Source organism: Rousettus aegyptiacus, unplaced genomic scaffold (genome assembly GCF_014176215.1).
Source record: "Rousettus aegyptiacus isolate mRouAeg1 unplaced genomic scaffold, mRouAeg1.p scaffold_m13_p_11, whole genome shotgun sequence".
Taxonomy (NCBI): Eukaryota; Metazoa; Chordata; class Mammalia; order Chiroptera; family Pteropodidae; genus Rousettus; species Rousettus aegyptiacus.
In genome coordinates this window covers 80,365,067-80,379,073 of record NW_023416286.1, presented here as the reverse complement: position 1 = coordinate 80,379,073, position 14,007 = coordinate 80,365,067, and the positions used below count along the sequence as shown (strand labels likewise).

General features: G+C 33.7%; 1 protein-coding gene across 6 annotated transcripts in view; it reads right to left on the bottom strand.

The window, feature by feature from the left end:
* Window positions 1–477: 477 nt before the first annotated feature.
* The window catches only part of PCDH9 (protocadherin 9), an 808,726-nt gene continuing 795,196 nt past the window's right edge, over window positions 478–14,007 (bottom strand). For all 6 annotated transcript variants that reach the window (XM_016137177.2, XM_016137180.2, XM_016137178.2 and 3 more), the window contains one exon: window positions 478–2,705. In XM_016137177.2, coding sequence (XP_015992663.1) covers window positions 2,332–2,705 — 374 coding nt within the window. In that variant the 3' untranslated portion in view covers window positions 478–2,331. The remainder of the gene's footprint in view (window positions 2,706–14,007) is intronic.

Sequence of the window (14,007 nt, the reverse complement as noted above, 5' to 3'; positions counted from 1 at the left end):
ATGTGTGTCTTATCCTTGACAGCTTTCTGTACTTAGTTTCCTAATCTGAAAGAATATAGATGAAGTTTTGGCCTTTGTTTCAAGGCATCAATCCCAGAGTGGTCCTTTTCTGCATGACCAAAACTAAAATATATGAGAGTTTGTTTCATGAAAGCTTAGTAAAGAGGCTAAGAGTCAAGAAGATAACTTACTAACTACCAAATGCTACCTGCCCAGTTTCTGACTTGGGATTTCAATTTGATGAAATGTGCATGAATCTTGACTAGAGGGGAAACTAAGGTTTCTCCATGAATTTCTCTAGAAAATGATTTAATAGACCTGAATTCAGGGCATTTTTCTCTAACTTGGAACCACATTTTCAGAACATAGGTCTTAAATCCCTTACAAATCTTCCTTGATTTCTAATTAAAAGTCAAGTTTTATCAACATATATTTATCTAACAATTAGAGTAGAAATCATCACTTTGGATATTGACCAAGAATTAACACACTACAATCAGGAATTCAGAACATTTATTGCAAGAGCTGAATAATTGTAAATAATGTAGAACTGGCAAAGCAGTAACAAGGATAATTGTTTAGATATTTATTCTGTCAAAGTCATCAAACACCCCTCACAAACCGACAAAAATGTACTGCAATAAGCAATGCACCCCTACCCATTATTTTCCATTATACTGTGAAAAAATGTGAATTGCTATTTACAAAGTAATTTTATTTTTGGTAAGAACAAATTAACTATCAGATTAGCAAACCTTTTTTTTATTTTTTATTTTTTTAAACTTTTAAACTGATGTTGAACCGTGGCATTAAGATAACTTTCACTTCTTTCAATGAAGACATTTTGTTGCATGCTATTTATTTGTTTAAATCATCTGTCATGCCTTAACAAAAACCTCCTAAGAATGTTCGAATTTGGATTTGTTTTGCACGTGCAACTGAGATCTTATTAACATTAGTTGTCACTCTGTTGGTTTGACCTAAGTGACAAGATGCTGGTACCTGCCAGGCATTGACCAACTATGATAACAAACAGTTAAACAGCAATAATTAGAGATTTATCCCTTTTTTTCCCCAAACTACCCTACCTGGAGAATGTTCTGTTACATCATGAAGGCACAACACATTAAATATTTTGTGGCTATGGTCTAACACTTGTGTTACAACAACATTATTGTATATGAGGATCGACACAAACTCTGCCATTTCAACAAAGTTGTAGACACACATTTGCCCAATTGAAAGTATTTTTGAATAGTAATTTTTCTTTAATATATGTATTTTTGATACATTAGTTTTTCATGAGTGACAAGTACAGGATATTATATCACTTTCTGAAGGATAACACTTTTCCATTACACTCTCACTTAATGCTACTAATTACGTAATTGCTTTTGCCTACTTGGAAAATAAGGATGTCAGGAAAATCGGTTCTGAATTTCCAAACTTTTGCGCAAGTCTTTTTTTTAATATAGTTTTCACTTTTTATCTTCATTTTATTCAGAATTTCAGCATTATAAGCTATCATAAAAGAAGCAAGATTCCAGAACCTGTTTTTAAACACAAGTATTTGAGATCTTTTGAACAATGTGTGTCAAGACAGACTACTAACGCAGAAACACCTCACTAAAAAAAAAAAAAACAACAAAATGACAAAAGGTAAATTAAAAAAAAAAAAAGAAGGAAAGAAGCAACCATAAAACACAGAGTTATGCTACAACATTGTTTAGGTGAACGTTATAAGTACACAAAAGTTGTTAATAATAACTTGCTTCTATTTACAAATACTTTAACACTGACTTACAAGTGTCCACTAACGTTGTTAACAGCACAATAGGTTGAATGCTTATCTTTTTAAGTTTTGTTTGAAGTATAATGTCAAGTATAGCAGTCCCAGCACAAATCAATGACAAAAAGAGCACAATTTTCTAACTGGATATGTTTGTCAGTCACTCTAATCCATGGAACTTTCTTACTCTCCAAATGCATATTCTATTGTTCATAGCAGCAGTCCAGGGTCAAAATAAAATGCAAATTTAAAAAAAAAAAAGGATGTTTTCACAATGGAGATATCTCAGGAGAGTAATCAATTCTAGTAAACAAGATCACATGGCTAATAGAACTATCTTCTCTCTTATGCTGTAAAACATTGTATCCTCCATAGTGCTAACACAAAGTTATGAATATCCCTGCTATAAGGGGCATAGTTGTAGAGATCTATTGAATACATAAAGCTTGACACACACAGTATTAGCATGTCTATTTAGATTAACATTATTAGTTCCCATACAGCCTTTTCTTTTTTAATTTTATTTATTTGTTTATTTATTTTTAGAGTTGGTGCTCCTTAGGACTCTCAACAGCACCTCCTGTTTGCTTGTAAGATTTCAGATTGGCCAGAGGAATGTCTGTCATGTGGCTGCCATTGTTGAAATGGCCTTCGTTGGAGCCATACTGCTTACGGTCATTGAACTGGTTCCTGCTGCTGTCTTCCTTCCAGGCTCTGGTCAGAGTGTGCCCATTCACAAGCTTGTCCTTCTTGACCCATTCTTTCTGGGGTGCAAAGGTTGAGAGAGGAGATTTAGGGTGTTGATATGGACCCAAGCCAGGAGGCATCCAGCAATTATCAGAGTGACCCAAAACCAAGCACTCTTGAGTGCACATCTCTGTGGCTTCAGCTAATCCTCGGGGGCCCAGAGGCCCATCTATAAAGAATAAGAGACAGAGAATAAGGAAAGAAAGTGGTTAGACTTTTTATTTAAAGTTATCTCTTAGAGAAAATGTGTGTTGGTAATCTTGTTTTCTTATGAAAACTGTATTAAGTTAAACAATTCAAAGATATTTTCCCCAATCTTTTTAGAATAACATACAGTGAATCAAATTTCTTGTTGCAGAGGTATGACATATATTGTCTTCCTTAAGCCTTTGTTTACATCCAGAAAAATAGACAGAAAAATAGATAGAAAAATAGATAAGTAAATAGATACATAGACAGACATGAGTAAGCAGATATACCCATGATGTATCATTTCTGATGAACTTTCCTTAAGGCACATGCATTATTACTGATTTAAGTCCTAATTCTTAACAAAAAGCTCAGATTTATGATAAATTTTGAGAAATAGAAATTTTTGTGTGAAATTGAAGGCTATGTAAATGCTACAACTCCATGAAAACAAAATGGAAAAGCACTACTTAAAATATATCATTAAAAATAAATACTCTGATAGCTATGTAAAATAGTTTTTCTGTGTAAATACTTGTTTTTTAACATATGAAACCACATGAAAATAATTTTACTCTATTTAAAAAATCCAATAATTATTTTAAAGAATATTTTAACTACAGTGTATTAATACAGGCACATCTGGTCTGCGGGAAGCATTCTGAAATCTAAGTAAATCAAGAAGTCATTTGCATCCAAAGACAGCATTTGGTTCCTTCTAAGCTTAACCTATTTTTTGAAATTCGAAATGTATAAAACTAGCTATTTTGAATTAGATCGCATGGAGTCTAATATTCAGGAGAGAAAAGTCATCGTAGCTATTTCTCTTTATTTATTTATTTTTACCAACAGGCAATCTAGAACATACATTTTAACCATAATTTTAAGAATAAACTTGTTCTGAATGTGTAAAGAGGAAATCAGCCCTTTACTGAAATAATAACAGTCAAATAGTTAAGAAAAAATGTCGTTTTTTGTTGTTTTTTTTTCTTTTTCTCTCCCTTGATTAAACAGTCAAGTGATAAGTGATAGCTTGAAAATTAGGAATTGATTTTATGAATGAGGTTAAGTGGATGAGTAATAATGCCTGAGGTATAAAGCGTTTTCAAAAGCAGAGAGTCATCAGAATAAAAGTGTGGAAGAAAATGCGGAAAACATACCTGGGCAAGTTGGCCTAGTAAACAATTAAAATAACAATTGGAATGTAGGCTTTTGCTAAAACTCAAATTACTGCTACTAATATTTTTAAGTGCCCAGTAGTTGTGAGGATTTCATATTATCATTTGCTTGTTTTAAAAATATTCTAGTTCTTTCTTGCATATGAAAACACACCTGCTGAGATAGGTGATAGTTGATAGCAAATACCTGAGACTGACCACAAAATACAGGCAAATACCTGAGACCACAAAACATATAATAAATACCTGAGACCACAAAACACAGGCATCAATGGACACTGGATGAGAACAAATGTTGCTAAAATGTACTCTTGCATGCAAACTCAAATTTTAGTCCTTTTTTCAAATCTAAAATCTGCTCATTAGAATAACCTTAAAATTCCTTCCCATCTGACTTGTATCCCCATTCCTTCAAAAGCAAACCGATTTACTTTTGTTAAACACATGTTCATTACTTGAAACCTATTTCTCTCATAAACCTTCAATGATTACTTACTTCCTAGAATATTTAAACTTCTCTATGAACCTTTCTTTGCCCTCTCAATTCTGCCCACACTTTAAAGTTCAAATCAATTTATTTCCTTTAGATTTGCTTCCATGTGTTCAGTGACTCTGTATCCACAAAGCTAACACGTTTTGCTCAAACCAATCCATCCTCTCACATTAGTATCACAGGCTTTGAGGATGCTTTTCACCTAGCCCGTTTTCATTTAATTATTCAATCTTTCGAGGGTCAATTGTTTTTCCTGCATTACAGCAAGCTTCCAATACTATACAAATTCATATCTCATATGCATCTGGAAGATTTCCACAGATCTTCTCATATGATGAATAACAAATTTCCTAATTGAGCTCCTTCAGCTCCTACCTTAATGACATTTTTGTATTTGGGAGAGGTTCTGTACATTCTTATCTGCTTTTATTTTTGTTTTCTCCCAAGTAGATTTAAAATCCATTGATGAAAAAAAATGACTTATCAGTCTTCTGATTCCTCATAATCCTAAGCAATAGTAATGATCTATGAATAATGTTAATTGTTAATTAAAATTTTATGAGGTTGAAAATGTTCTGAGAAATTATTACAGATATCTTCCTCTTAAAGGCAGACCTTATATAATTATAATAGAAGACACTGATTTCACAAATATCAAACCAAAAGCTTCCTTCATAGCAAATCTCTCCCTAGCAATATTTTGTGACAGTTAATAAATTTAACTTCTCTGTTAAATATATTCACTCCTTTCTAGACACCAATGAAGAAAAGGTAGCTAATCACCAATTTGATGTGTAATGTATCTTGAGGCCAACCCTTAATCTTTACTTTTCCAGAATCAAGTTTTCTTGTTAATATCTCCAAAGGAAAAATAAATAAATAAGTTTTCAGCTATTTGATAAAATCAGGTTTTTAAGAGAGTATATCGGGTTTTAACAGAAAACAGAGAATATGCAGTTATTTTTAATATAGCCTTATCCAACATGCATTGTAATCTTATTAAATTACAAAATATCACCCAAGGGTTGAGACCAATGTGTTTGTGTATCTATAAGTGGACCCTGAGTCTTCAGCATTGAGTGACACAGTTTAACAGAGTGTATCCCTTTATTTTTTTTTATTTTCAAAACAGATAACATTTACTTATTCTATAAATATTTATTGAGCATGTACTATGTGCTGACACTGTGATAGGCACCAGGAATATTATAGTGAACAAAACAGATATCAACACAATCCTCATAGAGCTTTTGGTCTATCCTAGAAAACAAATAATTGCCTTAAAAGTAGCGCATGAGAAGGGAGAAAAGGCGTCACTGGGAAGGATAGGAGCCAGTTAACTGATGTAAGGAGGTGTGTCCCTTTACAAGATAACAGATGGACTTTGTTCCAAGCTATATCATTTCTGCCATTTTCTGAAAGTTCTTCTTACAGATAACTAACATTTTAAGACATTTATAGTTATAATTTGTGTGTACCATGCAAAATCATTAACTTGCAAAAAATTCGTTTATGTCTATTAGATAATATTAATTGCTTTTTGAGACTTGAACTTTTTATAATTCATTTTTATAAATAAATTTGAAGGCTTTTGATAAAGTCTACAAATAAATGTATAGAAGTTTTATAGATCCTTAGATAGCCAATTGTTCTACAAGATTTAAAAATCCATCAGAAGGTGGTACACAATACAATGATACTCAGATGAAAGTTTTTGTTATTTAGAGCTTCAGAGAAGGAAAGGCCACCAGGCCTGACCACACAGGAAGTGTTTGCTAAAAGTGCAAAATGTGTATGCAATAAAATAGTATTCTCTTACCTTCGACATACAATTATTTTAAATATTATTACTATAAGGAATTGTCTTACTTTAAAATTACATTTATTTTTCATTCATACATTTCCTCAACAAGTATTTGTTGATTCCTTAACATGTCTCACATGAATCAGACTGTGGTAAATTCTTAATGTCTTGAAATTTTATAAGCATGTGTGTCTCCAATTTTTAAATATAATTTGTAATGTTCTATTTGTTCTACATCACACAATAACTATTTAGAATTGAGATCAGGATTCCAAATTGCTTATAAGTACCTTCTATAATTTCAGCATTATACCAATTTGTTTTCTTTCTCTTAAAAAAAAATAATTAAAATCCCCCCATCCTAATTTTTTAAATGCTGAAACATTTCATGATTTTCAAAAATAAATAAATAAATAATTTGTTCCCTTACACAATCTACAATCTTTGAGTTTGGTTATCTTTCCTGGTTTTGAGTGTATAAAGAAACAAGCACTGGCGAAACCGTATAATCCATCTGTATTTAAATGCTGAAAGCAAAAACAAAAGCACATAACGAAAAGCTTCTTGAACGTTGTCTCTGTTAATATTTATATTAGGTTTCAATGTATTTCTCTCTCCATCTTTATACAACTCACCTTCTCATTCAAAACCAAATGAAATACTTTTTCCTGTGGCTTAGGCAACAGCTGTTTGAGAGCTCCTTGAATTGCTAACTTTTAAAGATGCAGGTGTAAAACGTGGAACAGTCCAAGTTAATGGATCTCCAGCTATACTTAAATGGTAGGATACTTTAGTGAGCCTTGATCTCATTTTATTACACCCAGAAGCAGAACTCTTACTTCATTGATTAACTCACCGCTGTAATTACAAGTAGCTTCTGGCCTGTTGACCACCTGCTTTTCAACCTGATGACTTGAAATGCTTTAATTTCAAAGCTAGAAACTGATACTAAAAAAAAAAAAAAAAAACCAAACCAAAAAACAAACAAACAAAAAAAATGAGAACTTTCCTATTTCTAATTAGGCTTCATACCATTTTTGTTTCAAACAAAAGCTTTGGCCATCTATGTGAATGAGTTTTCCTTAGACTTTTTAGAGTTGTTTATCACTAAACACCTTAAACTGAAAGATACATCCACTGATTTAGATTTGCTGAAGTCGTGTCCCTGATATTTAGGCGCTGTGATAAAATTACTTTTGTGTAAGCCTTTATCCTGTAGTTTTGCTTTGCATTTGCTGTTATTAACATACCAAGGATAATCTTAATTATTATACTTGCTCCTTGCCTTACTCAATCCTCCTCTAACAAACTTTCAGGGAAAAAAATAACCTTACCCATTACACTTTCGGTTAATTTTAGTATCTCTAGGAGACCAACACAAGAAAATTTAGTGTTTTTACTAGCTCATTTTCACCTTTAGTTTTTTCCTATTTTTTTTTTTTGAGACAAGGTGTAACAGCATAACAATTTATCATTTTTGTGGATTATTTTGAATGGAAAAATAAAGCTAAATATTTATATAAATATGGAAGAGGCATGAAAAAATGTCAGGGACATTCACCTAGTGATGGGCATCCATACTACCCACACTAATCCATCATCATTTTCTATATGTATTGAGCAATTGCTATTACAAATCAAATCAATTAGCTTCCAATCTAAATAGGGTAAAAATTAATTTCCAATATGAGCTGGCATGATAAACAGAGGAAATTGTTCAGTATTGCTCACATTCTCCTTTGATATTTCATTTCTACTTCAGATCACATTATACTATGTCCAATAGGTACTTTAAATCAAAGTTACATGGGCATAAATAGTAGTTATCATTCTGCTCTTATTACAGAAAAACAAAGCATGTAAATTTCATTGCCATTGTAACTCAGGTTACTCAGTTCTTATATAAAATAGTATAACATAGTTATATGGACAGTCTAAATTCAAAAATAGATCCAGAAAATTTTAGTATACGAAAGGAAAAATGTTTTCCATTCATTCTTTCAATAATTTTTATTCGATCTCATGTTAGCTTCAAGAGATTGTTGCATAGAATTTTTTAAATCAGAGCCAATCCAGAAATCTCAAGTCATATGATTATCATAGCTAGGGCAAACAGAGAGATAGAATTGAGCTCCAGTAGAACAATGAATTAGTATGGACTTTGTGAAAGTAAGTTTAAACTCTCTAGCTCTTAGTCTTTCATGTGGAAATCAGAATAATAGACTCAATTGTGATTCATGACTTCTCCGTTTTCTTATTCTTTTAGTAAACATCACTGTAGTTTGTTATAGATAATCAAACTTTTTGCCATATTCATTTTATTAATGAGACACCCAAGACAGGACAAAGAAATTACAAGTCAATTGTTCCTGTAGATTACTTAGGTCACATTTAGGTTTTAGAATGTGAAACTACATTTAGAACAAGATTTATATTTCTGAATCTAAGTAAACATCTAATGATTTGATCAGAGCTTTAGCTTCTAGCTTAGATTTAAACACAACATTGTGAATGCATATGCAGTCACCTTGAGAAACAAATGCAAAAACCTCACACCAGCAGGATTTGACAAAACCTTGGTTAACAAGTAAACAAGGATTAAATGTTTCACACATTCTTCATACAGATTTTTTTTCCCCGTGGTCACAGATGAAAAGTCAACATTTGCAGATGGAGGCAGTCCAAATACAATAACACGTGGCCAGCGTAAGCAGCAGATTCTCTGCTGCAGAGGATATTGCTATTTGGACAGAATTTATAGCCGCAAAGAATGAAGAGTGCTTCCTTATAAATCTTTAACTTTCTTCTGCAAGCATGAATATCAGCTGCATTTTTTCTCATCTACTAAAGTTAATTGCTGGAAAAATTATCTTTGATAATTGTATACATTCACCATTAGTATCTGACATTGCAATCAATTGAATGACAATGCTCTAAGGAGATAGACTATCATTGATTATTTAAATTAAGTTTGATCAAATTGCTTGATATAAAACATCTTATTTTCTTTAGTGCAAATCATATTTACTTTATTCTATAGTTTACCATTTCTTTTAATCATATGTGATGTCTTTCATTTTAAAAACTCATTCATATACTGATTTATTCATTTCTTGCAATTTGCATTATTATTTTTTTAAAAGACATGGTAAATCTTCTTCTATGCACAAGAAGTCTTAAAGAGCAAATCTAACGTATTAAGGAATGTAGTAATACTTGACAGATTAATTTCAGGCTGAGATCCAAGCTAAAAATGAAGAAGTAACCTATATAGCTCTTCGTCCTCTCAAAAAAACTCTCAGTTGCTTATCTGAAGCCAGGGTAGCTGTGCACAATATTGTGAAGTAATTTGCCTTTGTACAATGTCCACTGTTTCCCATACTTCAGGTATATTTAATTAGCATGGGAAAATAAACCTGCTAAAGTTAATTGTCATTTGCCCAGTGGTCTCTGATAATTTTTACCTGGGACACTTATGACACAGTTTCATTCCTCTCCTAGTATCTGGGCAAGACATTTTACTTTTCATGGTCTTCAGAAGGCACAGAGATTCATCTTAGGTGATTAAAACGCTGGGAAATTGGGGGAAATACTTTACTAATCCTCTAAATTAATGACTTAAAGATTTATTAATTTATATATTGTAAAAGATGCCTGAAGGATTGTGTTTTAAATGACATTAAATATCACTTATGGCTCATGTGGTTTGTAGGGGTGTGCGGTGTAGTGTGGTGCGTGCGTGCGTGTGTGTGTGTGTGTGTGTGTGTGTGTGTGTGTTTATACCTATATTGTCTTCCTATCACTTTGAATTAATCAAGCATAGACCAGTGCTTCTCAAATGTTAATGTGATTTCCCACCTAGGGAAATTGTTAAAATGTGGGTTCAGATTCACTAAATCTTGGGTGAGTCCTGAGTTCCCTCATTGCTAACAATCTCTCAAGTGCTGCTTCTGCGAATGTTTAAGGACTCCACATTGAAATGAAAGGACATTTAGGACTTACCTGTCTTCTTTCTGTCCTTACTCAGTGGTCTAAACAACTAAAGTTCTCAGACAGTTTGCATGTGTTCGGGTTAGCTGGATGGCTTTTTAATGCATTTACTTACTTGACCCCATTCAGGAATTCTGAAGTCTTTAGGTCTGGAGCGGAGCCCAAGAATAGTCAGTTCTACCATGTTGCCTGGCATTGACACATTTTCCTGGTTTCTCAGTCTGTCATTAGCCTCTCGGTTTCAGCTTCCTGTGAAGGCACCACAACCTTTTCCAAACTTCTAAATTTTGATATGCTCAGTGTTTATCTATACTCCCTCTAGTGAGCTCACATACTTATGTGGCCTTACATATAATACATATGCTGGTGACTCCGGTTTATACTTCCAGCCCTCACCCTTCTGCTGGGAGCCGTATCAGTAAATCTGGTGGCTCCTTGGCATCATTTGAATTTCTAATTGGCATTTTGAATTTACATCATTCTTGCTATTTTTCCTTTCCCTGAACCTGCTTTTCTCCCTGCATTAGCCATTCCTGTATATAGCACACTGATTACCTGCTTGCTCAATTCAGAACAATGATGATAAAAGGAGTTGGCCTTGGCACCTGTTAGACAGAAATCTAAAGTGCTCCTCTTCTCAATATTCCCCAGCTTAATCCCCAGTATTTAGAATGTGGTATCACACAAGTGATTGTGTTAAATTATATGGCTACGACAAGCTGGTGGCTCATGTCCCTCCAAGATTCACAGTTTGAGACTCTAATAACCAATGTGATGGCGTTTGAAGGTGGGAACTTTGGGAGGTGATCAAATTCAGAGATCAAGAAAGTGGGATCCTCATGACGGAATTAGCTCCTTATAAGGCACGCTTGCTCGCCACTCTCTTTCTCTCCATCTCTGTCTTTCTGTCTCTCTCTGCCATATGAGGATACAGCAAGAAGACAGCTGTCTGCAAACCAGGAAGAGTGATCTCGCCAGACACCAATTTTGTCTAGACCTTAATCCAGAATCTCCCGGCCTCCAGAACTATGAAAAATAAATGTCGGTTGTTTAAGCTCCCCAATCTATGGTATTCTATTAGAACAGCCCAAATTAATACAATGGCAAAGGGTTTTGCAGATGTTATAAAGCATTCATTGACTAATAAAGTTAACTATTTAGTTAATCGAAGATTATCGGGCGGGCCTGACATAGTCAACATAATCATGTAAATCCTTGAAAAGCAGGGAGTTTCTCCAACTGGTAGCAGAAGGGAGCTCAGATTTGAAGCCGAAGAAGGATCTGCTATGCCATTGCTGGCTTTGGAGTTGGAAAGGACCACATGGAAGGATCTGAGAACAGCCCCTAATTACTGAGAGCCACCCCACTGGGCGGCCAGCAGGACTGCAGAAATCCCAGTCCTACAACCACAAGGAACTGGGTTCTGCCAACAACCGGAATGAACTGGAAAGTGCATTCAACCTCAGAGCTTCCAGAGAAGAGTCCAGCTGAGCTGAAACTGTGTCTTTCCTTTTTTTAGCTCCTAGAGGCCATCTGTATTCCTTGGCTTCTGGGTCCTTCCTCCATCTTCAAGGAACATCACTCCAATCTCTGCTTCTCTTATCACATCACCTCCTGTAACTCCTGCATCTCTCTCATAAGGACCCTTGTGATTACATTCTGCTTACATGGATACACCAGGATAATCGCTTCAGTGTAAAGCTTAATTTAATTATATCTACAAAGTCTCTTTTGCAATGTAAGGCAACAAAGTTATAAGTTCTGGGGACTAGTATGTGGATATATTTAGAAACTATGCAGCCTAACACAACATTTAAAGCAGATCACCTCATTCCTCTGCTTCCAATCGCATCAGAGTAAAAGCCACCCTTTTCCAGGGCCCAGATTGGTTTCTGTCCAACTCCGATTTCAAACCTCTCACATTCTCTCCTCCACCCAGCCTTACTCCCTCTTCTCTATTACACTGATTTTCTTGCTGTGCCTCAAATGCACCAAGATTAATGAGGCCTCAACACCTTTAAATTCATTGTTATTTGAACCTGGACTATCCTTCTCGTTGTCCTTAGAGTAATGCACTCCCTCACTTTAGTTACCTGTCTCCTCAAATTTGATTCTTCATAGAGGTATTTCCTGACCACCTTATACAAACAAATAATATGCTCTACTTGGTCACTCTCTGTCCCCTTACCCAGCTGTATTTTTCTTGATAGCACTCATTACAATCTGTCACATTATATTTGTTAGCAGTCTAACTCTCACGCTAGCATGTAGGCACCACAAAACCAGGTAATTTGCTTTGGGATAACCACATCCTCAACACTTGTTACCATGGCCTGGCACATTGTGAATAATTACTAGATATATTTTGAAGGAATAAATAAATGAAGTTTGTGGTGAGCCCCAAATCAGTGAGCTGACATAAAACCCATATGTAAACATTACATAACAACTAATTTACATTCAGAAAATAGTTAATCAGATAGTACTTACCTGTGTGTAAACATTGCTAAGAGTTCATAGCATAAAATTTCACTAAGATATTCTTTGGAATGTCTAAATATATTAAGGACAAAATAACCTATGTGCTAATTTACTTTGGAGGTACAGAGAGTGGAATGTCCCAAAGTGAAACATAATTAGGTTACTTCTTGTATTCTACTGAACTACTTTATCATGCCAGAAAGTTCCTAGTTCCTTTAACCAACAGAGCTCTTTAGATATCTTCAGAAGTTCAGATTCACAGGATACAAAACAAAAGACATCAAAATAATTATTAGCAATTATTCTGAAACAGAGCTCTAATGAGATGCAGATAACTGCAGGATTTAGCCCTTTTTAGTTCAGGTATGTTCAGGTAAATGGAAGGATAGTTAGGAAAAAAATTATGTTGACTATGAAATGTATTTAGAAACTTAAAAGTAGATTAGCCTCTCTATAAATATATTAGTTTACAACTGTAAGAGATGAAATTACTTTTCACAAATTTAAGGGGAAAAGGTGATCTTTAAAGAGGCTAATAAGACACATAAGATTATATATATAGAATACCGCAGTGAAATTCATTGCTTAAAGTGAGTTGTACATAGAGAAAAACCACTCTAAAAATGTAGGGTATAATATCGTATTTTGAAAGAATTTCCTAAGGGAACTGTTGAAAGTGCCATTACTTTGTTATTGAACATGGTCTGTATAATAGAGTACTGTGGAGAAAAATCAGGCCCTCTAAGGGCAATGCATAAGATTACCCATTCCAACCTAAAATATGTTTATCTCTGAGCGCACCTTGCAAATCTGAAGAAATTACTTCATTAATTTAGGTCTTTGAAGATAAATTTCTCTCTTAAAATAATAAGTATTACATGTGAAATTTATAACATCTATACAAATTTGGCTGAGTTTTCCTGCACTATCTTTTGCTCTGCCTATTTTCAGAGACTATAATTTTCTGATGATAGAAGACAAGTTATATCTTTATATTTCACTATTTTATTCATAGTTGACCATAAGTTCCAACTATTCAATAAATATAATGACATATTTATCATCAAAATCATTAATTGTCATTATGAGTTTATGTTATGAGACAAATCATTTATCCTTTTTAAGATAAAAAATCATGTCATGACATTAATGTACTCAATGTTTAATCAAAAATATTTAAATATTTCTAAAATTAAACTGACGTTAATGTATAAAATTTTAGGTAAACTAATATCACTCTCAGAATACAGTTTCTTAGTGAATGTAAGAAAACAAAACAGGGAAGGATGGACAGCCATTAATTCTATAACTAGAAGAAAAATTCTCGGTAAGTAAA